At 49.0% G+C, this 27,681-nt stretch overlaps 1 protein-coding gene across 1 annotated transcript in view; it reads left to right on the top strand.

The window, feature by feature from the left end:
• The first annotated feature begins 440 nt into the window (after positions 1 to 440).
• The window catches only part of EFNA2 (ephrin A2), a 242,906-nt gene continuing 215,665 nt past the window's right edge, over positions 441 to 27,681 (top strand). Inside the window, exon 1 of the mRNA XM_085639796.1 lies at positions 441 to 945. Within this exon, the coding sequence (XP_085495922.1) occupies positions 821 to 945 (125 nt within the window). The 5' untranslated portion in view covers positions 441 to 820. The remainder of the gene's footprint in view (positions 946 to 27,681) is intronic.

Here is a 27,681-nt window from a genome sequence, read left to right as displayed (position 1 = left end):
TCAGAGGTAGGTGGGGGAGTGCAGATAGGGGACCAGGGATACGAGGGGTGCAGACAGGGGGTCAGTGATAGGAGGGGGTGCAGACAGGGACTCAGAGATACGAGGGGTGCAGATAGGGACTCAGAGGTAGGTGGGGGAGGGCAGATGGGACATAGCGCCGATGTTGGGGGCTGAGGGCTCAAGGGGACGGGGCAGGGGCGGCCCACCTCGGTGCAGAGTACTGATAGACGGGAGAGGACAGAGAGGCTTAGGCTAGGGCGCCTGAAGGCTGGGGGGGCAAGGGGGCCCTTCATGGAGAGAGCAGAGGGAAGGGGCGCGGAGTTACAGTAGAGGGGTACAGAGCAGGGAAGGGGGTGTCACGGCTGGTGAGGGGGGAGCTTTTGCAGAGAGTGCACTGAAAGGGAAAGTTCAGAGAGGGGGACAGGGCGCAGAAAGGAGGGGGCAGTGAGGGTGCAGAAGTAAGAGGGGCGGCCAGGACATGGTGCAAAGAGGGTGGGGGGCGTTTAGAACGACTGGAGGAGGGTGGGGAGGTCATTGTGGAGGGAGAGGCCACAGGTAGAGAGCTGCACGAAAGAGTGAAGGTGCTGTGGCGGGGAGCTCTGCCCACCCATGCCAAGCTGCACAAAGTCAGTGGAAGTGACCCCTCCCGGACTGAACCCCCACCCAGACAGGGACAGACGTCTGGTTTCACCTCAAGGACTCCCATCAGCGGAGGAGAACTGTGGACAAGCCGAGGGGCTCTGATGGGCGCGGACGACAGCGGAGCCCCCCGCCGGTGGGTGCCAATGGTGCCCAGCCCGCCCTGAAGCCCCCGCCTGGCATGGAGCGGCCGCAGCCCCTCGTGCTGCTGCTGGGGGCGCTGCTCTGGGCCTCCGTCTGGACCGACGACCCCAGCAAGCTGATCTCGGACCGGTACGCGGTGTACTGGAACAGCAGCAACCCCAGGTATGTGCGGGGGGCCCAGGCCTTGGTGGGGTGCTGGGGGGCTTGTGGTGGGACAGGCTTTGAGGGGGTCATGTGTTGCAGGGGTCCTGGGTGCTGTGAGGCTTAGAGAAGTTTCTACAGGTAGGTGCACGGCCTGGGGCATCGTTGGGGTCTGGAGCAGTCAGCGCCCTGATGGCACCACCACACAGGATGCATGGATCTGGGGGTCTGCGGTATTGGACTCCGGCCTACCCTGGTCAGGTGATGGGGTCTGGCGCGGTGTGAAGCACAGATGAGGGGGGCTGCGGCATTGTATGGATTCTGGGCACTGTGGGTGCCGGGGGCAGTATGTGGTCCCCACAACCGTGTACGCGAGGGTCCATCGTAGTGGCAGCCCCCCACTGGAGCGGTTCTACGCCCAGGTAAAGATGAGTTCTGGTGGTTACGCAGTCCACCACAACTGTAGCCCCCCAGAGAGAGACAGGCGCCAGGGTGGTCTGTGCTAGCCATCCTGCCAGCCCTACTCTTCTCACTGCCAATGCACTTGCAGAGCTGATGGTCACTGGGTATCCTCTCTTCATGGTTGGTGTGCTGGCGCTCATGGCGAAGACAGCTGGTTTGCACCATGCTTGCGATCACTGCAGGTGGAAACCATTGGTATGCACCATGCTTGTGATCACCGCAGGTGAAGATGGATGGTTTGCACCATGCTTGTGATCGCCGCAGGTAAAGATCGGTGGTTTGCACCATGTTTATGATCACCGCAGGTGAAGATCGGTGGTTTGCACCATACTTGTGATCACTGTAGGTGAAAACCAGTGGTATGCACCATGCTTGAGATCACCGCAGGTTGAGCCCAGTGGTATGCACCATGCTTGTGATCACCGCAAGTGAAGTCCGGTGGTATGCACCATGCTTGTGATCACCGCAGGTTGAGCCCAGTGGTATGCACCATGCTTGTGATCACCGCAAGTGAAGTCCGGTGGTATGCACCATGCTTGTGATCACCTCAGGTGAAGATCAGTGGTTTGCACCATGCTTGTGATCACCGCAGGTTGAGCCCAGTGGTATGCACCATGCTTGTGATCACCGCAAGTGAAGTCCGGTGGTATGCACCATGCTTGTGATCACCTCAGGTGAAGATCAGTGGTTTGCACCATGCTTGTGATCACCGCAGGTTGAGCCCAGTGGTATGCACCATGCTTGTGATCACCGCAAGTGAAGTCCGGTGGTTTGCACCATACTTGTGATCACTGTAGGTGAAAACCAGTGGTATGCACCATGGTTGAGATCACCGCAGGTTGAGCCCAGTGGTATGCACCATTCTTGTGATCACCGCAGGTGAAGTCCAGTGGTATGCACCATGCTTGTGATCACCTCAGGTGAAGATCAGCGGTTTGCATCATGCTTGTGATCACCGCAGGTGAAGTCCGGTGGTATGCACCATGCTTGTGATCACCTCAGGTGAAGATCAGTGGTTTGCACCATGCTTGTGATCACCGCAGGTTGAGCCCAGTGGTATGCACCATGCTTGTGATCACTGCAGGTGGAAACCATTGGTGTGTACCATGCTTGTGATCACCGCAGGTGAAGATCGATGGTTTGCACCATGCTTGTGATCGCCGCGGGTAAAGATCGGTGGTTTGCACCATACTTGTGATCACCACAGATGAAGATCTATGGTTTGCACCATGTTTATGATCACCACAGTGGAAGTCCGGTGGTTTGCCCTATGCTTATGATCACCGCAGGTGAAGATCGGTGGTTTGCACCATACTTGTGATCACTGTAGGTGAAAACCAGTGGTATGCACCATGCTTGAGATCACCGCAGGTTGAGCCCAGTGGTATGCACCATGCTTGTGATCACCGCAAGTGAAGTCCGGTGGTATGCACCATGCTTGTGATCACCTCAGGTGAAGATCAGTGGTTTGCACCATGCTTGTGATCACCGCAGGTTGAGCCCAGTGGTATGCACCATGCTTGTGATCACCGCAGGTGAAGACCATGGTGTTGGTCATCATCTTTCCCATCACAGTCAACCTTGGTGTTTGTCTTGGATGATGACTGTTCTTTCATTTTCAAAGTCACCTCGAGTGTCTGGGGACGGTTCTCAAACAGCCTGGCAGGGTGCCAGCGTAGTCTTCAGTGTGCCAGTGTCTACAGGCAGGGCCACAGAAGAGTGGTGGCCCTGCGCCTCATCTTTACCGCAGCCTTCCGGTGTGCTGTGTACAACCCGTGTGGATGGGGAGGGTGTGATCGGACAAGCCGATGGACACCAGCAGTGCCGGGCATGCCCTCCCTCAGTGTCCTGGGCACTTCACCGAGACCTCGTGAGCTCTTATCTGCACTGACAGCTGACGTGTCTTCGGACTGTGCCACTGGGGAGTGTGAGAGGGTCACGGTGGCCGTCATTATAAAGGTTGACCTTCAGTTGTGGACGCCACGCCGGTGAAGACGCGCTTCATCACTTTGCGCTCTTCATCGTGGCCGTCCAGTGTCGCGAGTGCCGGCTCTTCCGATGGGGCGCTGCGTCTGAAGAGCGGTGGTCTTTCCTCCTGCTCTTCGGCCTCGCTCTCAGCTTTAGTGCCTGCTGTGCTGGGGAGCATTGGCTGGATGCCGTCACAGCCTTCATCACTGTGGCCGGCGTTCCTCTGTGCAGTCTGTGCTGATGAAGCTAGACAGGGCCCCCGCCAGGCTCTTTTACACTCAACTTTTTTTGTGTTTTGCAATGTTTATATATTTTTCATTTTTATGCAGTGCTACAAAGGAGCAATATTGGGCACACCCATCATCATCAATAAAGTTTGTGCCTTGATGTCTCTTAATGAAGTCTAGTAATATTGGGAATGACCTACATCATCTATTACTCTGTCGATGAAGACTGGGAGCATTGGCCGTGCCCTTCATTATGGTTAACTTCACAGTATGATCTCTGTCGATGAAGGTTGTCAGTGTTGGTAATACTCATTGTGTTCAATGCTGTGCTTAACTTTCATGCGGTCTGTGCTCAGAGAGCGGTCGCTCCTTCTTCGATATCACAATATTCGATGGGAATAATTGAGCCGGATCCAAGGTGAAACATCGTTTTCCTTCTACGTGACCTCGCTGTCTCAGGCGTTGAGCGCTGTTTTATTGCAATAAATTATTTTTATTGGCTCACCCAAGATTTATTTTCTGGACAACACGTCTTTTGTCCAATAAACTGACTTATCAAGCCTTATTCTCATGTCTTGCTATTGCAACCAGAATCCCAATGGCTTCGTTCTTTAAACCCAGTGTTCCTCGCGTGCTCTGCTGGTTGGCACTTCATGGCGACGCAACTCAACCTAGTGGTGCTATCGCACTGGCATGAAACACCGCCCCAGAGTATACGCGGCATATCTGAGGAGTTACTGGAGGTTTAGTGAACGCACCTGTCGACAGCACAAATACGAGCGATGGACATCCTTGCAAAGTCCCTTCATTGGACGGAGCGCGCATTTTCAGAAAAACAAGCCCTATGTGGACCAATGAGAGGAATCTCTTGGAATAACCCATCGAGCGCTTCGGTGATACTCTTTGTCGAAAAATATTTCAAAGTGAGTCCTGCGGGAACTTGTCCTCTACGCCCCCATCAGCCGTTGATGGAGGGTCCATCATTTCTAGCTCCTCTGTGCCCTTGCAAATGGGGCTCGCATGCACATAAGTCTCACACGGGCATGAAAGACAGTGTCTGTCTTGGGTGGCCGACCCCCCCACTTGCCCACTTCCCCACTAGTTACCCCATGGTCTCCTCGCGCCTCGTTGGTGGGCACTGGCTGGAGGTGGGTCGGTGGCCGCACCTGCTTGGTTGTGGCGATAGAGTGCCCGGTGCAGAGAGGACACCGCTGGACACATGGGCACCAAGGGTCTGCCCCATCCCTGATGCGCTTCATGACGTCAGTGGTGATATGTATCGTTGCGCATTGAAAACTGTGGCAAAACTGCCCCGCGCCTAATGCGGCCACCGACATCTATGACCCTGGCCGCTTCAAGTAGTGTTAAATACAAGTATACTCGAGAAATCAAAAAAGGGCTCATGAGGTCTCTCAAGTTGAGATTTTATATTACTTTTAATTTCTTCTCCAACATTTATTAAAATCCCGTGTGTGCAAGCCACCCAGGTCCTCACTTTAGATTCCCGCTTGATGTGAACGGAGCCATCCTCATAAATCCATATTTCGGAATGAATCGCTTCTTCGCGGCTCAGGACGCGCCCTTCAACTTCACGAATGACAAAGTCTTCTGGGTGTGTCCTGGCCCGAATTATTGACTCTCCCTTGTGAGAAAATATCCACTCCATTAATATACACTTTGAAGCGATTATTGAAAGAAAATCATGTTGGTTTGTTGAAGGAATTTTATAAATATGGCGTTATGATGAGGGCTGTCCATGCTCTCCGTCACTGGTGGGCGCGGTCGTGATTGGGGTCTTAGGGCAGAGTTCCCCGGTCTTGGAGCCGCTGGTAGCTTCTGAAGCCCCCTCGGGCAGCAGGTGTGTGTTGGGATCATGGGGTGAGCAAAGGCGGCCGCTGTGGCGTCCACAGGCTCTGCGACGGCCGCTGGCAGCGCTTGGGGGCTGGAAGCAGGGTGTCGCCTGAAGGGTCTGTCTGTCGTCTGTGATCTGTGGTATGTCAGATGCAGTCAGTCGGAGATCCTGTGTTGGCTGGAGTGTGTCGCCTGTAGTGTCTGTCTGATATTGTGTGTCGCCTGTAGTGTGTAGGATTTAGTGTGTCAGATATACTGTGTAGTGTGTTAGTTGTAGGATATCAACTGTAGTATGGCAGTGAGTGTTAACTGGCTCTAGTTTCAGTGTGTAGTATGTAAACTGTAGTATCTAAGGTTTAGAGTGTGGGCGACTGCGGCAGGTGAAGTATTTTGATATTTTTTTCGCGTGTAGAGCTCAAAATCTAGTATGTCAGCTGTAGTGTGTTGAATTTGGTTGTTGGATTTTTAATTGTGTCACCTTTATTATCCGTTGCAGAGTGTGGGACATATTGTGTCCTCTGATATATTGTGTCTGCTGCTGTACTTTGGTCGTTGTGTTGAATACAGTGTGTTGGCTGTTGATTTTTGGATATGGTGTCTCGGTTTTAATTTGCCGGTGCTAATGTGACGTGACAGATACAGCGCTCCTGACACAGTGATAGTAAACGCCCTGTAATTGTAATATGCTAGATGTAGTGTTGAACGTGCGTCTGGCTGTAGTGTGATGAAACAGAGTGTCTGAGATACTGTGCTGCTTGTATACATCCGCTGTGGTTCCTCAGTTAAGGTGCCCGCTGTGCTGTCCCCTGTAGAGTTCAGAGTAGTTTGTCCGCCATTGCTTGTCTACTGTGGTGTGTCAGGTATGGGGTGTTGGTTTTATTGTGTCATCTGTAGCACAACAGATGTGTTGAGTGAGGTGTCCACTTCAGTGAGGCAGATGTGCTGTGCGGCTGTAGTTCCACGTATGGAATAGAATGTGTGAACAGTAGTATCAGACATGAAGCGCTGTACGTGCCACAAGGGCTATGAGAAGCGGCATATATAAATAACAATAGAATACAGTACAATGCAATGTACCGGCCGTAGTGTGTCAGCACTTGTATATCAGCTGTAGTGTGTTGGCTGTCGTGGGTCAGCTCTTGTATATCAGCTGTAGTGTGTTGGCTGTAGTGTGTCAGCACTTGTATATCAGCTGTAGTGTGTTGGCTGTAATGTGTCAGCATTTGTATATCAGCTGGTGTGTGTTGGCTGTAGTGTGTCAGCACTTGTATATCAGCTGTAGTGTGTTGGCTGTGGTGGGTCAGCTCTTGTATATCAGCTGTAGTGTGTTGGCTGTAGTGTGTCAGCACTTGTATATCAGCTGTAGTGTGTTGGCTGTAATGTGTCAGCATTTGTATATCAGCTGTAGTGTGTTGGCTGTGTTGTATCAGCACGTGTATATCAGCTGTAGTGTGTTGGCTGTGGTGGGTCAGCTCTTGTATATCAGCTGTAGTGTGTTGGCTGTAGTGTGTCAGCACTTGTATATCAGCTGTAGTGTGTTGGCTGTAATGTGTCAGCATTTGTATATCAGCTGTAGTGTGTTGGCTGTGTTGTATCAGCACGTGTATATCAGCTGTAGTGTGTCGGCTGTGTTGTATCAGCACTTGTATATCACCTGTAGTGTGTTGACTGTGTTGTATCAGCACGTGTATATCAGCTGTAGTGTGTTGGCTGTAGTGTGTCAGCACGTGTATATCAGCTGTAGTGTGTTGGCTGTGTTGTGTCAGCACTCGTATATCAGCTGTAGTGTGTTGGCTGTAGTGTGTCAGCACTTGTATATCAGCTGTAGTGTATTGGCTGTAATGTGTCAGCATTTGTATATCAGCTGTAGTGTGTTGGCTGTAGTGTGTCAGCACTTGTATATCAGCTGTAGTGTGTTGGCTGTGGTGGGTCAGCTCTTGTATATCAGCTGTAGTGTGTTGGCTGTAGTGTGTCAGCACTTGTATATCAGCTGTAGTGTGTTGGCTGTAATGTGTCAGCATTTGTATATCAGCTGTAGTGTGTTGGCTGTGTTGTATCAGCACGTGTATATCAGCTGTAGTGTGTTGGCTGTAGTGTGTCAGCACTTGTATATCAGCTGTAGTGTGTTGGCTGTGTTGTATCAGCACGTGTATATCAGCTGTAGTGTGTTGGCTGTGTTGTATCAGCACGTGTATATCAGCTGTAGTGTGTTGGCTGTGGTGGGTCAGCTCTTGTATATCAGCTGTAGTGTGTTGGCTGTAGTGTGTCAGCACTTGTATATCAGCTGTAGTGTGTTGGCTGTAATGTGTCAGCATTTGTATATCAGCTGTAGTGTGTTGGCTGTGTTGTATCAGCACGTGTATATCAGCTGTAGTGTGTCGGCTGTGTTGTATCAGCACGTGTATATCACCTGTAGTGTGTTGACTGTGTTGTATCAGCACGTGTATATCAGCTGTAGTGTGTTGGCTGTAGTGTGTCAGCACGTGTATATCAGCTGTAGTGTGTTGGCTGTAGTGTGTCAGCACATGTATATCAGCTGTAGTGTGTTGGCTGTGTTGTGTCAGCACTTGTATATCAGCTGTAGTGTATTGGCTGTGTTGTATCAGCACTTGTATATCAGCTGTAGTGTGTTGGCTGTGTTGTATCAGCATGTGTATATCAGCTGTAGTGTGTTGACTGTGTTGTATCAGCACGTGTATATCAGCTGTAGTGTGTTGGCTGTAGTGTGTCAGCACTTGTATATCAGCTGTAGTGCATTGGCTGTGTTGTATCTGCACTTGTATATCAGCTGTAGTGTGTTGACTGTGTTGTATCAGCACTTGTATATCAGCTGTAGTGTGTTGGCTGTAGTGTGTCAGCACTTGTATATCAGCTGTAGTGTGTTGACTGTGTTGTATCAGCACTTGTATATCAGCTGTAGTGTGTTGGCTGTAGTGTGTCAGCACTTGTGTATCAGCTGTAGTGTTGGCTGTGTTGTATCTGCACTTGTATATCAGCTGTAGTGTATTGGCTGTGTTGTATCTGCACTTGTATATCAGCTGTAGTGTGTTGACTGTGTTGTATCAGCACGTGTATATCAGCTGTAGTGTGTTGGCTGTAGTGTGTCAGCACTTGTGTATCAGCTGTAGTGTTGGCTGTGTTGTATCTGCACTTGTATATCAGCTGTAGTGTATTGGCTGTGTTGTATCTGCACTTGTATATCAGCTGTAGTGTGTTGACTGTGTTGTATCAGCACGTGTATATCAGCTGTAGTGTGTTGGCTGTAGTGTGTCAGCACTTGTGTATCAGCTGTAGTGTTGGCTGTGTTGTATCTGCACTTGTATATCAGCTGTAGTGTATTGGCTGTGTTGTATCTACACTTGTATATCAGCTGTAGTGTGTTGGTTGTAGTGTGTCACTGAACACAGATGTGACAGTAGATAAGACCCGCGCAGCGGTTGGTCCGTATCTTGGAGCATCTTTTCAGGTCTCTCCTTCTAGGCAGCGTTGCAGACTACCTATTTTGAACTTCGTGGGCTCACAGCCCTCTCATTGGTTGCCTTTGCTGTCAATCTCCTTTGCTTCTTGCTCAATGGCTTGCCTTCTCTTCTCGTGTTTGTCCCTCACCTGGAGCCAAGCCTCATTATCATCCCTTTGATTGGTTGACTAGTATTCCTCCACTGCTCGCTTTTAAGAAATTACTTCATTTAGCCCTCCTTGAAAGTGCATGTGTTTTCCAGCACTCTTCCTTGTGTACTTTTCTTCCACCCAATATTTGCCCCCCAAGTTGCTCTATCCCTCGCCAGCTGCATGCTCGCTCTCAAGCGCCTTTTCTCCCACAGTCCCCCACTCTGCTCTCCAGGCTGCTCTCTCCCTCATGGGTTTCTACCCCACCCATCTGTTGCTCTCATGTGTGCTGTTCCCTCTCTTGTGCACGTCTCCTTCCGTCATTGTGCTGTGTGTTGTTCTCTCCATTGTGTCTTCGCCCCTGCCCCCACGCTCACAAGTGCAGAAAATTCAAACTTCTCATGCACACATACAAAGCCCTACACAACACAGGACCAGAAAACCTGACCAGCCGAAGAACATTCACCAACCAACCAGACACCTACGCTCTACCTCAGTCTCACTTGCACACATTCCCTGCATCCGCAAAAGCAAAGCTGGAGGTCGCTCACTCCCGTACATCGCACTCAAGACATGGAACGACGTCCCACAACACATCAGGCCCGCCTTCTCGCTGCTTGAGTTCTGCAGGAAGCTGAAGGCCTGGCTCTTCGTATCAGCATCTTGGGGACCACATACCTACACACCTGTGCGCTGCACAAATCAACATAACATAACATTGCTCTCGCCCTCGTGTGCTGCTTTTCCACTCCTTCCCACACCCTCTTCTCCACTCACTCCTCCGTCACCTCCGACCCACAGTTCTAGTGGACTGGTCCATCCTCTATGTGTAAACATGAAGGGGCATATTATCAAGCACTGCGCTAAAATTATCGCCGCTTTAGCTGCATAAAACTGCCGCTAAAGCGGCGATAATGGGCTTGATAATATGCGGCAGTTTTCTGCCGCTAAAGCGGCAATAATTTTAATGCCGTTTGTTGATAATATGCCCCCAGGTGTTTTAGATGTCTTGACCCCAGCTGTAATCCATGCCCTTCCCAGCTCCAAGCAGTTTGTCTGAGCTTGCCAAGGCAGGATGCCTACAGAGAAGCTCCCTCATTGGATTGCCGGTCCCTGGTTTCAAAGAGTCACCGCTGCTGATTGGGTGAGAAGGGTGTAGAGCTTGGCTTCTTTAGGTCTGGCGCCTGCACTCTGGACATGAACCTGCGCGCTGCCCATCACCCCACAGCTGCTACAAGCCAGAAAGGTTTGTCTAAACTGAAATGACCATCCCTCCTGCTCAGGGCTGGACTTGTCATCCATTCTGGCACCCTGGCATCCCTCCGGTGGGCTGCAGGCTGGGGGCTGCTTCCAGAGCAGGATGAGGCCGCCATGACCCCACAGGTGGGCCAGCTTGAAAGGATCAGTGTGTGGGTCGTTTTTAATTTTTTCCGGTCCTGTGTCTGACACTCAGTCATACCCTATATTGAGTGACTGTCGGACACTCAGAGACACTCTTTAACCTTCACTGTCTGACACTCGAGTCAGACATCAATGCTCACCCGCCGCTGTCACTGGGCCGCACAAGCAACGAAGGGAGAGTCTTGGCTAACTCGCAAGAGGTGTCCCGGGATCCAGGACAGTGACGTCATCGCTGATACTGCCCCAAACGGCCCATCTGCCGGGACCTAGAGAAGAAGCCTGACGCCTCTTCCCCACTATGTCTCTCATACAGCCCCCTTCCTCCTTTATTGCATTTACGAGTGTGAGGGGCAGGGCTGTCTCTCCAAAATTCCCTGCACTCTTTGAAGACGTTGTTTGCAATCTTGTCCCATCCTGGAAGCTGTTGCCTGTGAGTTCCAGCCTGTTTTACCTTCTGGAGGTGGGACGCTGTATTCCCATTGTGGTTTCTAGATGAGGCCTCCAGAAATGGTCACAATACTCCAGACGAGGCCTCCAGGAAACGATGATGAACTTCATATGGGTCCTTCAGACCTGGACTCAATACTTCTGGAGAGACCTCCAGAGATGGACTCCAAACAAGGCATCTAGAAAAAGACGCCATGCTTCAGGTGAGGTCTCCGGGGATGGACTCCATCATCCTCCAGACAAGGAGCCCAGAAACAGACGCCATGCTTCAGGTGAGGTCTCCAGAGATGAACTCCATCATCCTCCAGACAAGGAGCCCAGAAACAGACGCCATGCTTCAGGTGAGGTCTCCAGAGATGAACTCCATCATACTCCAGACAAGGAGTCCAGAAATAGACGCCATGCCTCAGGTGAGGTCTCCGGGAATGGACTCCATCATACTCCAGACAAGGAGTCCAGAAACAGACGCCATGCTTTAGTTGAGGTCTCCAGAGATGGACTCAATACAAATGCACCGCGTGCTGACTAGTCATAAAAATGCACCTCATTTGCTTTCATTTTCTCATAATCAGACTACCATGGTCTGGCGTACTGATTGTGAAACACTGACGTTCCTTTACATTAAAGTGCATCAAGCGTGAGTATTTCTACACCAGTCTAGCACCATTGTCCTCTTCTCCTTTCTCTGGAGAGTCTCGGACTCTGCTCTTCACCTCAAGTGTTGCAAAAAGATTAAAATGGCCAACCTCAAGGTGTTACGTACCTAGAAGTGAGCGTAAGCCATCCGTGAGTTACAAATGGCCCACCCTATACTGCACACTTAAATGTTCCATATCTCTTGCTGAAATATACTTTTTAACAGATTTTTTGATGGACACTTTTACAGAGTTTATTGATAATCTTTCATCCTCCAATATGCCTCAAAAATCCACCCTGTCAATACGTAGTTCACGTTCCTTTTTATAACAACTGTCATCTGTTGGTTCTTTGAGGATCCACTTAGAAAGTGAATTGGGCGCTGAATATCTCCAGTCGGCATATCGTGAATATCTCCAGCCGGCATATCGTGAATATCTCCAGTCGGCATATCGTGAAAATCTCCAGTCGGCATATCGTGAATATCTCCAGTCGGCATATCGTGAATATCTCCAATCGGCATATCGTGAATATCTCCAATCGGCATATCGTGAATATCTCCAGTCGGCATATCGTAAATATCTCCAGTCGGCATATCGTGAATATCTCCAGTCGGCATATCGTAAATATCTCCAGTCGGCATATCGTTAATATCTCCAGTCGGCTTTCGCCAAATATACTCAGTTGGCATACGCCAGATATATCCAGCTGGCATATTCCGAATATATCTAGCCCGCAAATCCCGAATGTATCCAGCCGGCATATCCGGAATATCTTAAGCCGACATATCCCGAATATATCCTGCCGGCTAATCTTTAATATATCCAGCTGGCATATCCCAATTATATCCAGCCGGTATATTCCGAATATATCCAGCAGGCATAACTTGAATATATCCAGCCGACTTAACCCGGATATATCCAGCCGGCTTAACCTGGATATATCCAGCCAGCATATCTTGAATATATCCAGCTGGCATATATTAAATATATCCAGCCGTCATATCCTGAATTTAGCTTTTGCTGGACAATTAAGTGAGTAGCACTAGAGAGGGGCTTTGGCTCTGCCCACATGTTCGGAACCCGGAGTACATTTTTTGATTGGTCAGAATGTGTGTGATTCCACAAAAAAAGTGCTTGCTCTCCATTAGCTGTGATCATTTTGTTTATTAACCCTGCTGGCTAACCTTGAAGTTTCAGGGGCGGGCACATGACACTGTAAAGCTATTAAAGTGTCTTAGATAACTAGATCACTGATTGTGTTTGTCTTTCTCTGGCAGCTGCACAGATGGGAGGAGGGCAGCCATTAACCTACATGGATATTTAGGTCTGGCCTGACGGTGCAACTGTAACTTGACCTTTTAACCTACAGTAATATTATTCTACAGTTCTTTGCTTCCACACAAGTACAAATGCTATTAACGTGTAATGCTTCACATTACCATACAACATTCCTTTAAAGCAGTGATGCTCAAGGTACAGCCTGGGGGCCACATACGGCCCTCTTAACCTTTTCAAGCGCCCTCCTTCTCAACAGCAGTCCAGGGCTGATGTTTACTCGACTTAACACTAACATTTAAAAATGTTAAATAAATGGGCAAGCATTTTTTTTGTATTTAATTTGTCCGATCAGCAATATAATATACACATACATAGGCATTTTCATTTTCAAAGGCGTATAGCATAGCATTGGTAAGCTTTGGATTTGCAATAGTGACGCTTTTCATTTCAGATGGGCATATCTAACATTAAACGTCTTCTCATATCATAGTTCCACAGTACAAACTTTAGAATCTAAGGCTTACCGCATCGCAAGTATCATTATGTTCTATCGTGCAGGGCTTATGGCACAGAGATACGAATCCCTCCCATCCCCACCTTAGTTCCGAAAAGAGAGAGAGGGCATCCCCCTCTGAACATCGTCTGTTTATATTTTGTCGACCTTACCCATATATTACCCATCTACCTGTAGCTTCTGTAAGTATTGCTTCAGTGGCTCCCAGAAATCACGAGGCCTGGAGGAGAGCGGCAGTTCTTCCGCATACATGTCCATAGTTTCTCTGCAATATGACATGTCAGTGAGCCAGTCTTTGAATCTAGGTGGTCGTTTGCTTCCCCATCTGATAGCTACTCGCCTCTTCGCTAGCAGCAGTGCCACAGCTAGAAACGTCTTCCCTTTTGTCAGATTTAATCTGTATATCCCCAGTAAGCACACTGAAGGCACGTTTGGCACTTGTTCCGCCAGCATTTTGTTTATTGCCCCCATAATGTCCTGCCAATATTTGTTTACCCGTGGACATGCCCATGCTAGGTGTAGAAGTCCGCACTGGAGGCTTTGCATCTCTGGCATCGGTCGTGCGTTCTAAGGCCATATCTATGGAGTTGGACTGGAGAGTAATAAAATTGGTAGAGGTATTTAAAATGTATTATCCGTAAGTTACAGTTGGTCGTCAGTAATTGTAGTTGCGTGCAGCTATATTCCCAATCCCGCTCCTCTATTTTGCCACCTAGCAGTGTTTCCCATCGAGCTAGTGATCTATTTGTTCTTTTGCTTTGCTCCGATTGCGACTTCTGGTATAGGCAAGTGACTAACTTCTGGCGTGTTGGCTCTACGAGCATGGTCTGCAGGGCTTGTAATGTTGGTGGTTCCTCCGGGTAGGTGGTATATAATTCCTTGACCGCTGCTTGCAGCCGTAGGTAGACAAACATCTTCATTGGCGTGTTATGTGTGCTTAGTGCCGGGTCATATCTTTGAATGAATTTGCCATGTGGAAATACATCCTTCATAGTGGATAGTTTCATATCTTCTAGCAATTTCATCATACCCTGCTCCTGTGTTACTGAGAGTTTTGGGTGATTAGCAATTAGAGGCGCTGGGGCATATATAGGTAGTTTATTTGCTCGCTGTGCTAACGTATGCCACGTATGTGAGGTGCAGCTTACAGGCCCTGTCATGTCTCTATGTATGTATGACCTCGGGTTTGATACAAACGTCATCAGTGGAGCAGGATGTGCACTGTCTGTTTCCACTGCGACATGTGGGACGTACGCATGTGGTTTAGTCCAGTAGTGAGCATGCTGTGCCTGCGCACAATAAAAATATAGCTGTAGGTCTGGCGCTCTGAAACCGCCCATGTGGTACGGTTTCGTCAGTATGGTCCAGCTAAGCCTGGCCTGTTTACCTGCCCATGTCAGCTTCTGCAACATGGACCGCTGCTCTGCAAAGTAAGCTTGTGTCAGCCAGATTGGTATATTATTAAATAGGTATAGAAACCGGGGTAGCACAATCATCTTTTGTAGCGCAATTCTATCTGCCATCGTCAATGGCATCCGTATCCATTTAGTTATTTGCTCATCTAGCCTAGTCATTGCCCTACCATAATTTTCTCTAATGACCAGGTCGGGGTCTCTATGTATCCATATCCCTAAATATTTCACCGGGTCAGTCTGCCATTTCAGGGGGTAATCTAGCTCCGGCTGAGTCGTGGCTGGCGTTAGTGGTATAACCACCAATTTATTCCAGTTAATTCTCAACCCAGCGTATTGTTCAAAACGGATATATTCTCTAATAAGATTATCCAGGTGTTTATTAGGGTGTCACGTAAATAGCACCATGTTGTCAGCATATAAGGATATATTGAGGGGGCGTAAACTAAACTGTAGGTCAGCGTCCTTGTGACACTGACGTATCCTGCAGGCGAGAGGCTCCAGGATCAAAGTGAACAAGATCGGTGACAGCGGGCAGCCCTGTCTTGTCCCTCTCTTCACCTTAAAAGGGTCAGATACTTGTCCGTTCATTTTTATCCTAGCTGTGGGGGCGTTATATAAAATCTCTATCCATCTGATAAACCGTTCCGGGAACCCCATCCTACGTAATACTGCAAACATAAATGGCCATTCTACCGAATCATTGCGCGTGCATCAACATTAGTTATTGGCCATTCTACCGAATCAAAAGCCTCTGCAGCGTCCAGCAGTGCCGCCGCCGCAGCCGGTAATTCTGGATCCAAGTGACGGTACAAGGCAAAGACAGTGCGTATATTTTGGGTTGTGGACCTGGTGGGTACAAATCCCGCTTGGTCAGGTAGTACCAGCTTCTCCTGTAGGAGCTGTATTCTAGTTGCTATAACTTTGGCCAGGATCTAAGGGCAAGCATTTATTTAAAGTTAAAATGAAGATATCTTGCAACAAACCTGTAAAAATATGGTTAAGACTTTTCAAAATGTAAAAGTGCCGTTTTGTTACCGTGCAGAACCCTTTCTGCTGAGTATATGAGGCTACATCAGTGCACTGAGAAGTATTATTTTAAAAGTGATAGTTTTCCACCATGAGTTTAGAAAGATTCAGTCTTCCACTCGCTCTGACAACAATGCCAGTAGTGAACTAAGAGGCGAGTCAGTTCTTGCATGCACCCCACGGGCGGCCCGGGTCCCTCTTGTTCATGAGCAACATTATAGTTTATTAAATCAAACACAGGAGGTTTTGTTCAGCGACTATCCTGAAGTCATGTATTTTGAGGTTCTCTTAAATGTAATAATGAAGAAAAACGTAAGAACAGTTGCCTAGGATCACACAATTTGGTAGATGTGGGGAAGCGGGGATTAATCCCAGGTTTTCTGGTTTCACATCGTGCAGTTCAGCCACTATAAATCTATTTAGCTTCCCCTATACCCACCATCCCACCAACACTCCCCCCAAGCCTACCCTCCTGCCCCCGCCCCGACCACTACCTTGCTGACCTTAATGCGGCCTCGGCCACATAACAGACCAAACATTTTGGCCCCTTGGAAAATGTTTGCGAGCACCCTTGCTTTAAAGTCAGACTTATTGGGATTGCCAATGCTTGTTTGAAAAGGGGGGCTGTAGTGTTTGAGTTTCGACTGTCAGAAGGACCGGTCCAGTCCTCCGGACCCAGCCATCTGCGCTGCTGAGCACTAGAGATTCTCCTCCCTGCTGGTTGCTAGCGTGAGGCTTTGCGGGCCGGCGATCGTCTGCCCCTTCGTTCATTGTACCCGGCCTCTTGGGTTTTTAGAAGTCCTGTGTAGAAGTAATTTGCATAAACCTGGCTTGTGAAAAGGAGGCCTTGGTAGGGCGAAGGCGTCTGCACCCATGACTAGTGAATGTGTCGGCTTCAGTGAGCTGTGAGTGAATGTTCTTGCTGTTTGGGGGCAAGACCCAACCTCTTACACACCTTCGAGGATTGTATGTATGCACGTTACAATCCAAGAACGTCTGTGTGTATCAGTTGCGATGAGGGGTGTTGGTGCTGTAATAGACCGCTTACGGCATATTTGGGCTGTGTGGGATATGTTCTGCCAGTTCTGTCATAACGTGTTTGTAAAAAATGTAATTATTGTTTGAGGCGGATGACTGCCCACTCCAGGAATAATCACAGTGCTGGTCAGGGCGAACCCCAAAAGTCACTTGATTACAGTTAGCTCCGCCCCGTAGTAGCTTTGGCGCAGAAGAGACAGGATTAACTTAGGGCAACCTGTGAAGTATTTATGCAGTACCTAAAAAACAATTAACTCAAAATGCAAAAAGAGCAAATAATAATGCTAAACCAAATTAGTAGAATAGAGTACAGTTTAATACACAAAATGACATAAATTCAATATGGGAAACCGCAGATATGAATTTTATAAAGTTTTAAGTAAAAAGAGCGCTAAAACGTACAAAGCATCATTGATAGTCAAAGGTTTCTGTAGACTGGGCCCTAGGCACAGTTTGAGGCTGGACATCAGGGGAGGCACTTAGAGACTCACAGGGCGCCGGGCAGAGGCTGGCAGTAGGGATCAGTCTAAGTCCAGTTGTCACTGGTCAGCTGGGTACTTCCAGGAAAATGACTGTTGTAGCCTGTTGTGTCCCTGAAGCCTCACAGGAGGTCAGCCTATGACCCTTGGAGTCCACTTGTTTGTCCTGGGTACAAGTGGGAGCTGGTCCAGGCCTTCAGGGCTCCCCTCAGGTCACTGACCCCGGGTCCAGCCCTCTGCTGATCGTCTGCAGTCCCAGGAAAGGTTCTGAAGTGGATGCCACATTTATGCCTGGCATGCCCTAACTAATGGGGTAAAAGTTCCCAGGGCCAACCCTACTCACTTTAGGTATTTTCAGGACGGCAAAAGTTTTCGGCCGCACTAAACTGGGGCTCTGAGGCCTGGGGTGTGTGCAGTGAGTGTACTTTGGTAACCCTAGTGTCTTCCAAGCATTTTAACACTAAAACCCAGTTTGAGGTAGCCACTGTCCCCACGATAAACCCAGAGACAGAAGTCTGATAGGACACAAGCAGAGTCCTTCGGCAAACAGAGAGAGGAGCAACAAGAACTGTCTTAGCATCCTGTTATCTCCACTTTCAAGTGTGCCCCAGGGTGTATATGTAAACCCAGCAGACCTGTCAAGTAGGATTTGACCCTCAAGCTGGAATTGACACTGTAGTGTCAAAATGGATACCCACAGCCTCCACCATGCGTATTCTGCAGAGTTCAGTGGAGTCGTCTCTGCTCATGCAGGTCAGCCTATTGTTTACTTCTGGGTGGCATTTCGCACCTATTCAAAGCTAATTACTGGCTGGGAAAAGCTGGAGAGAAATCCCAAATTAGTCACCAGGAAATGGATGGAGGAAAAAGGTAATTTCTGAAAGTTACTTTTCCTTAATATTAATTGAACATCTGACTTAACCAGTGAATTAGACTTTTAATTACTATTAAAAATAACTGTTTGATTTTTCTTTTGGATGGTCCCATTCCCAAGATTCAGCATTAGTATTTTTAAATGTTGCCATTCTAAGATGCTGTGTTATTATTTTAATACAGCTTGGCCTTCCACAGTAAAATGTAGCTTTTGGGAGCCAGTGACTGTAAGGACGTGTTAACATTGAATGTCTATGGTAATTGTACTTTAAGGCGCTTCTTTCTTGCTGAAGGGTGATTTGCCGCATGCACGGCACTACCTACATAGGCAGTGCTGCAGATATAGGTGGTGAAACGCCCGTGGGCAAGACGGGAAGGAGAGTGGGACTAAGGAAGGCTTCACCCATTAAAAAAAAAGCAATCTCCTCCGGGCTAACACTGGTGTCGAGAGCGAGTCGGTCTTTGCCTCGCAGCTAAGTGTCTGCAAATCAATTTCTACATGTCCTACCTGTAAATACCATGCGCCCTGCCTTGTGGGTGACACGATCTACATAGGGGTGAATTATTAGTATTTAAAGGGGAGGTTTTGACCTGTCGAACGGCTCTATGCTGAGCGGTCGAATTGCAGTTTTTACCTTGCTTCACTAAGGCTGCAGGGTTAGGAGGGAAGCCATGTTTAAACCAGGCCTGGGCATGAAATTCCACCCCACTCGTGGAGTTTACGGAGTATTTCCTGCTCCGCGCTCCGCGTAGCTTGTGGTGTTCCGGCAAACCACACTCCGAGGGTTTGGATAAACACCCACTGCTCCACCTGAAGTGAACGCAGAATGTTGTGTGATAGTAAATGAGGGTATACGCCGCTGTATGTAATTCATTGGGGCGTGCACTGTTGTGTGATCGTCCATTGAGATGTGTCCATGTTGTACGATTGTGCACGGGGACGTGCACTGTTGGACGATCGTGCATGGGGATGTGCACTGCTGCGTGCACAGTGATTTCCAGCTATATCCAATTGCCAGAGGCGCAACTAGAGCCAGATTTCGGGGGGGGGGGGTGATTCTTCCAGCAATAGGCAGAGTGGGGATGCAGGGGCTCTAAGAAGGGGTGAAAACACAACCAGGCCTCGCGAGCAAGTCATCTTTTAAAGAGCTGTGAAGTGCTCGGGTGCGGCTGCCTGTGCCCTGGAAGCTGTCTCAGCCCAGGCTGACGCACACGAGGGGGGCGGGAGGGGGGGGGGGGCGGAAGCCCTTTCAGCCCAATGGGCCCCGGTGAGTGGGTGAGGCGGGAACAATTGGAGAGTGCTCGCGGCGCTAGACGGGTTCTCACGTAGCGCTCCGAGTGGAGCCTTGAATGCAAGTGGAGCTACTCAAGAACTGGAACATGGGCGGCTCTTCAAGCGCCTTCTTAGAAAGATGTGAGCTGCACGTGACACTATAGAAGCATGGAAATATTGGTGGCCCCGCGCCAACCGCCTCGTTAGGATGCCTTGTATTCCCCTTGACGCTATACAAGGTCTATTTCTGCATGTAGCGCTATACAAAAACATAAATATGACAGACGGAGGCTCCTAGGGGCAGATCTATATCGGAGATGCGCCACTTTTACGCCGCCGTTGCGTCACTTTTGTGACGCAGCGGCGGTGTAAACCCTGCGCCACGTTGCGCCATATTTACATCGTGACGCATCTATGGAGATGTGTCACGATGTAAAGCCCTGCGCCACGTAAAACCTGCGTCAGGTTTCACGTGGGCGTGTCGACGGAGGGGGGGGCGTTCCGTCGCAGGAACGCCCCTGAAAAGTGACTCAGTCAAATCTATAAGATTTGACTGAGTCACTTTCCCAACGCTGATGCGCCAAAACCCTGCGCCTGCTTGAAGCAGGCGTAAGGCTTGACGCACCATGTTAGGGATAGGGTAGGTTGGAACAGTGCTGGAGTTGCGTCGCGCTTGCGACGCAACTGAAGCACTGCGCCAACCTTACGCCATCGGATGCGTCACGCATCTGTTTATTCCTGCGCCATGATGCGCCGCATTGTAAATGCGGCGCATCATGTGTGGCGCAAGGGTAAACTTGCGTGACGCATCATTCCTGGCGCATCCTTGCTGATTTGCAGGGATGCGCCAGGCAACATAAATCTGCCCCCTAGTGCGGCTTTTTGCGGTGCACTGCGCAGCCTAAGGCGCTATACAAAAGTATAGATACGAGGAGCTCCTCGCCTAGTGCCTTACTCTGCTTGTAGCGCTATAAAGAAATATACATCTGGAGGCCTGCTTGCCGTGCGGCTCTTCAACGAGGCCCAGTGGTGCACGAGGCGCTAAACAAGACCCGGCATCTGTGCTCAGTTCCTCACTGAGGCCGGGGATGCAAATAGTAATATAGAAAACGGAGAGCGCGAGAGGCCTCGCGCCAGGAGTCTTGGCGCTATCCTGGCGAGGCCGAAATGCCGTGGTGAAATGAATCTGATTTTATTACTAAATCAGCATTTTGAGGCGCCTTCATTTGAACGCCCAAAGATGCCCCCTCTCTTCCTCGTGGCCGCTGGTGCAGCCGCTCCCGTAAATACATCTTAAATTCTCCGATTCACCGGATATGAGCCCCTTTCTCGGCCTTTGAACCCCACGCTCTCCCGCGGTCCGTCCATTCATTTTTATTGCTTTTAAAAAGCGCGCTCTCGCCGCCCGTCCGTGTTGCATCCATCGCTTTCGTAAACTCTTAACCGCCTCCGCAAGGAGCTTTGAATCCGGAGGCGCTAGAGCGCCTCTCGCATCGTGGCGCTTTTATTCTGTATTTCCATCCCCCCTTGTCTGCTGCAGGCGGGGGCGTTGGTTTCACAAATGCGGAGTTTTCTTTCGCCCTCCGCCTTCGTTTTCGGCGCGGAGGACTTTTGGAAACGGTGACATTGCGGCGACGAATCTGAAATAAATGGAAACGAAAACCTCCAAAACCCACCAGATTGGGCCTTTATTTAAAAAAAATATATTTATCCCGTGTCTGTGAGCGAAATGTCATCCGTACTGATAATGATAACTTGTTACTTTAATGTATTTTTATTGTTCCTTATTTCTTTATTTCCGTCCTTCGAGGGGGCTAACTTCAGTCCCGGACAGGGGGTTGCCGTTGTTTAGTGCGGGCAGGTTTGCAGCGCTGAGAAAAGTATTTGAAAAACTCGATGTTTCCACAAGGAAGTGTGCGGGGGATACATGCCGAGGGGCCGTGGTGGGCTGAAAGCAAGAGCCCAGTGTCTGTAGAGCATGGTGCACCTCAGAATAATAATATCGAATATTACCTACGGGGCTGGGGGGTCCTGTGATGTAGTTTGGTTTGTATTGTGTGAAGAAATTCGTCTTTTTTTCAAGTAAAGAGATGTTTATGGGGTTAGGACGGGAAGTTGAATACTGAAGTATGATAGAAAAAATAAATCCCCTGCTCTGGTAATCCTTGTGTCTTCTTTCTAACTCCCACCTCGCCTCCCCTTTTTACTTATCACCTTGTTTACTCTGACCCTGCCTCCCTATACTTTCTCCGCCGATACTCTCTTTTATGACCTAAATTGTCTCACCCATCTATATTATTTAGTTGCTCATATTCCGCTAATCCGCCCAGAATGTTGCTCCCCCTTTAACTTAACTGGTGAGTTCCACCTGCGTGTTTTTTGTAACCTTGTAAAATTGCTCTTCTCATGTAAATTGCTTTTTGTCCCTTTTTTCAACTCACTGTTGCATTGCACTTGCTTGTTTGTGTTTACCCAGAACAACCGTTTTCTTCTGGCGCTGCTTCTGCTCATGTAAAGCGCTCTGATGCCCATGGGTCCAGCCAGCGCTATATAAAACCTTTCAAATAAATAAATACATAGTTACTATGTACATTGAGTGGCCTGGAATCTGCGGTGAGAGCGGCGGAAAACCAAAGTTTGTTATATTGTTGTGTAGGTGGGGACACATTTACAAATGTTGTGTGTACAGCAGTTCGGTTTTGGAAGCTGCTGTCTGCAGTGCTCAGCTGGGCCTGCGCTGCTGGGCTTCAGGCGCTGCTGGGCTTCAGGCACTGCTGGGGTTCAGGTGCCGCTGGGCTTCAGGCACTGCTGAGGTTCAAGCGCTGCTGGGCTTCAGGCACTGCTGGGGTTCAGGTGCTGCTGGGGTTCAGGTGCCGCTGGGCTTCAGGCACTGCTGGGGTTCAAGCACTGCTGGGGTTCAGGCACTGCTGGGGTTCAGGCGCTGCAGGGGTTCAGGCGCTGCTGGGGTTCAGGCGCTGCTGGGGTTCAGGCACTGCTGGGGTTCAAGCACTGCTGGGGTTCAAGCACTGCTGGGGTTCAAGCACTGCTGTGGTTCGTTCAGGTGCTGCTGGGGTTCAGGTGCTGCTGGGGTTCAGGCGCTGCTGGGGTTCAGGCGCTTTGTTGGTTCAGGTGCTGCTGGAGTTCAGGCCCTGCTGGGGTTCAGGCCCTTCTGAGGTTCAAGCACTGCTGGGGTTCAGGCCCTGCTGGGGTTCAGGCGCTGCTGGGGTTCAGGCGCTGCTGTGGTTGATTCAGGCGCTGCTGGGGTTCAGGTGCTGCTGGAGTTCAGGCCCTGCTGGGGTTCAGGCCCTGCTGAGGTTCAAGCACTGCTGGGGTTCAAGGGCTACTGGGGTTCAAGCACTGCTGCTGTTCAGGCGCTGCTGGGGCTCAAGCACTGCTGGGGCTCGGGAGCGCTGCTGGGTTTCAGGCCCTGCTTTGTTTCAGGCGCTGCTGGGGTTCAGGCGCTGCTGGGGTCAGGCGCTGCAGGGTTTCAGGTGCTGCTGGGGTCAGGCGCTGCAGTGTTTCAGGCGCTGCAGGGGTTCAGGCGCTGCTGGGGTTCAGGTGCTGCTGGGGTTCAGGTGCTGCTAGGGTTCAAGCACTGCTGGGGTCAGGCGCTGCAGGGGTTCAGGCGCTGCTGGTGTCAGGCGCTGCAGGGGTTCAGGCGCTGCTGTGGTCAGGCGCTGCAGGGTTTCAGGCGCTGCAGGGGTTCAGGCGCTGCTGGGGTTCAAGCACAGGGGGTTGAAGCGCTGCTGGGATTGAAGCACTGCTGGGGTCAGGCGCTGCTGGGTTTCAGGCCCTGCTGGGTTTCAGGCCCTGCTGGGGTTCAGGCGCTGCTGGGGTTCAGGCGCTGCTGGGGTTCAGGGACTGATGAAGGAGCCCTGTGTCTTTTGTGAATGTTAAAAACTTGTCATGTGCGGAGAAAACCGAGGATAATTGTTTGAAAAGAATACGAGGCGTACTCGTCCCTAAGGCCTCCCATTGGTTGAAACCCGAAGTTAAGACACGTGACGTCATTCCCCAGAACTCTAGAAATGAAGTCAAAGTGACGTTCCTTCTGTGAAGAATCCGCGGCTTTTAGTGTAATTATTGTACGGCACATGTCATAGATGTATGTATGTGTATGTGCACTGCGGCTGCGGGAGTTAATGTGTCTGCCAATTACACAAGTTATTTAGAGCAACTGCACGCACAGTCACATATGTGTCACTATAGTGCACAAGTCAAAATGAAGTTCATTACCACAGTAGTGAGAAGGCACCATGTGAAAGCCACAGTTTACTGCCTCACATGTGGCATGTTTCAGTTATTTTACACACGGAGACAGCTCGCCTGCAGTCACACGGTCTCTAACGTGTGATGTTACCAAAGCTGCACACATTTAACCCCTTACATCCAGCTTTAAGCTAAATACAAATGTTTCAGTTACACAGAGTCTAGGACGCTGTGAGGGAGGGGCGGGGCCTCGTGACACACTCATGGCTTTACCCCTCGGTAAGTCGTGGCCGCGCCCACAACTCACCAGCTGTAATAAATAGCGTATTACGCTCTGCACAGCGGCAGACATACATACTATGGGGCAGATTTATGAGGCCCGTTGCGCCATCGGAACGTCACTTTTTGTGGCTTAATGCTGCCTCATAAATATCAGTCCCTTTGACGCAGTGTTCTGCGTTAAAGGGGCGTGCAATGGGTGTTGCTGGGGGCGTTCCCAGCAACATCCTTGGCCTTTTGACACTGCCCCAGATTTACGAGAAATCGTAATTCTGAGGCAGCGCCAAAAGCTTATGCCTCCCCAGGGGAGGCGTAAGGGAGGCGCAACGGGGAGAAATATCTTTATTTCTCCTCGTTTTTCCTTTTTCTACGTCTGCTGCATTCTGCAGCACCCATACAAAGAGGAAAAACCTCTTGTGATTATTTTTGTACAGAAAGGTTTCCCTTCCTGTACAAAAATATTCAACTCCGCAACGCAGGCACCCTTGCACCATGGTGCAGAGGTGCCTGCGTTGGCGCAGGCAGCCCATTGTGCGCCGGCGCAGAGGAAAAGGACAGGAATGCGCCGCATTTCATAGATACGGCGCATCCCTGCCCTTTTCTTTTGCCGTAGGGAAGCGCAGCAGGAAGGCCCGCTGCGCTTCCCTACGTCAAAACCTCATGAATCTGCCCCCATGTATATATAGTGAGAGAGCGAATACATAACGGGTAGCTATGTCATAGGGTCTGGTATTGCCACTGAGGTCTTCTTTTGACGTCATAAACTATGGGGCCAAAGGTCAGGAGGCTGGTAGATGTCAAAGCCCCCCCCCCCCTGTTTCTGCCACAATTCACAGACCTCACCAGAAATGTTGTTTCTGTCTTAAATGGATGAAAATGACATTGACCAAGAACGCCGCCATCATTTTGAAATACCGCGAGATCTACCTCTCCCCGTTGACCACACAGCGCTCAGAAAGAAACTCAAAACCCATCTGTTTCCCAAGGCCTAATATTGGACTGTCCAACCCCACCCATGATAACCTACCACGCCACGAGTCCTCGCCACAAAGCGCTGTGATATCCTCCTGGATGAATGTTGCGCTCTATAAATAAATAAATAAAAAAAATGCTCCTTTCCTGCTGCGTAATTTGGTCTTCCAAGCGCTGTAATCCTAATACTTGTCGATGCTAGAGCGCTGCAGCGTGCTTTAGGCGCTGCCAGAAGCATAAAGTATAGAAGCAGTGACGTGTGTGTGATATTTAAATACACACATCGCCATTCCCTACATCTATATATGTATATTAAATAATTCCTACTTCTCATATTAAATGTATATTAAATAGTTTATGGACATATATTTATACAATTTATAAATTCTATTTCTTACAGAATAATTTTAAAAAATCCCACCCATGGTAACATTTTTATTATTAATATGTATTACATTTTGATAGAAAGCATGTATTAAATTAATTGAATCTGTTTTTAATTTTTTTTTATAAAAGTAAAAAATTAGAATTTCATTTTATATTTAAATTAAGCCTATTCATTTTTAAAGTGAATATTTATATATATATATACACATCATGTTTTGACCTTAAACTCTCTCTCTCTATGGAGAGGGCATGTAACATGTTGGATGTTATATTAAGACCCTGCCACCATTACCTCTGTACCTCTGAGTGGCCATGTGTGGTTCTTGGCTTACTCCAAGGCTGGACTGTCGTACATTCACCACAGTTTGCATCTGTTGTGTCACCATTAGAGCCGTGGTAACTGTGGAAGCGCTGCCTGTGAATAGCAGTGGGCTTTACTGCTTTGCGGGTGGGTTCTTGCAGTAGCACGCCCCTGCAAAAACCCTTCCCTACCTTTCCCTAAACCCTCCCATTTTGTAGAAGATATTCCACATTTTGCCCCCCGTACTCCTGGTTCCTCCCACACTTACGACTAAGGCCCTAGTTACGAGTGGCCAACTAGAAGGCGATTATTAAACCAAGGGGATCGGAATTTAAAAGGAGCAATAATTATGGCCTATTACAAGTTGTGTCCTTTAAAACGGGGGGTTACAGGCGCATTTTGGGACTTTGTGCACTAAAATCCACATGTACCTGTATTTACTGGCCATTTTCCCATGGTAAAATTCAGCGGGTTTTACCTGCCGAAATTTACCGCGAAGCGTGTGTGCAGACCGTAGACCGCACGGGGACGAGCGGGCGCCCGTCGTGGGGGCCGAGACAGTAACCCCCATGCGTGGAGCTCGCCCAGTGAGAAAGGTATGAGAGGAGGAGATTTCCACTCACAGGTTTGTGAATTCTCTTCTTAGCAAGTGTGTGGTGCCACTGTCGTTACTACAAAATGCACTTTGTAGATGTTAGCAGAGCCTCAAGGTGGCCACACGGGGCCCTGTCACATGCTTTCCATGTTTATAACCTGTTTATTTTGAGGCCTTTGGCTTCGTAAATGTGTTTATTTTCAGTTATGGAATCTTTGTTGAAAACCTTAAGGTGGACCCTGGACTATACCTTTAGCTGTTTGTAGAAAGCAGAAGACAAAACTCACCCGTTTTTAGGAGCGTTTTTGAAGATCCGCGCGCGCGAGGCGGGGGGGGGGGGGGGGTGTTGAACCCTCAAGCTGCAGCCGGCGACGGTCGTGGCGGGGGCTCGAAGGTGCGGGGCTCGATCACCTCTCATGGGTACAGCGTTGATAAAACAATGGGCAATGGGAACGCTGCGCAGAGCGGGTCGGGGGCTGATGATGGGGAAACGCATATTTCTCTGGGATTGTTAAATATTTTTAATGTTTCACACATCTCTCTGAAAAAAAGGCTTTTATATTGCTGTTTTATGTGTCATAGAAGCACCCAGATATTTCATATATATATATATATTCACTTGAAAAACCATAGGTTTCACACATGTTATAGTTAGGTGGATATTTCACTCGTAAAAAACCAATGAAATTCCCCCGTTATAGTTAGTTCAGATAACTATAACTCGCGTGCCCGCAATCCTCTGCTCAGGACGTCACATATTACATCACTCATGACATGGTCAGTGGCATCACTCATGACATCACTGATGACATCATCCTTGTGATAGAGTGGCGGTCGCGCGAGTTAGTTATCTCAACTAACTATAACGGGGGAATTTCATTGGTTTTTTACGAGTGAAATATCCACCTAACTATAACATGTGTGAAACCTATGGTTTTTTAAGTGAATTTGCAAGGTTTTTAAATGCTAATTCCTAACTATAACGTGTGTGAAACCTATGGTTTTTTCAGTGAATTTGTACGGTTTTTTAAATGCTAAGTTATGTATGTATTATTATTTTTTTATATATTTATTTTACAATAAACTACGTATTATTATTTTTTTTGGTTTTTCACCGTGCGCGCACGATGCGCGCACCCCCGCGATTTACAAAAAAAAAAAAAAAGTTTTTTTCTGCCTTCGGGGTCCTTCAGGGACCCCCTGACAAAGGCTAGGGGGTCAGGAACTCTCTATCCTGCCCCCTTTTCACGTTCGCCAATTTCCTTTTCCACTCTCGCACTGAAAACAAATAAAATGGCGGCCGACACTTCCTGATTTCGACCGATTCGAACGTTGACTAACATGTAACCACCAATCAGAATTACGCTCGCGCACGTTAGGGTGCTCGCACGGTGCGCGCACGGTGCTCGCACAATGCGCGGCTATAGATATGTATGTGCTTTTAACTGCAATTTTCTCAGGAACTACTGAACAGATTGACTCGATATCTGCAAAAGGCACATCCCTGAGCTGAGGACT

The sequence above is a fragment of the Triturus cristatus genome, chromosome 12 (genome assembly GCF_964204655.1).
Source record: "Triturus cristatus chromosome 12, aTriCri1.1, whole genome shotgun sequence".
Classification (NCBI taxonomy): Eukaryota; Metazoa; Chordata; class Amphibia; order Caudata; family Salamandridae; genus Triturus; species Triturus cristatus.
The sequence above is the reverse complement of the archived record's forward strand: the minus strand, read 5'-3'. Positions and strand labels throughout refer to the sequence as shown.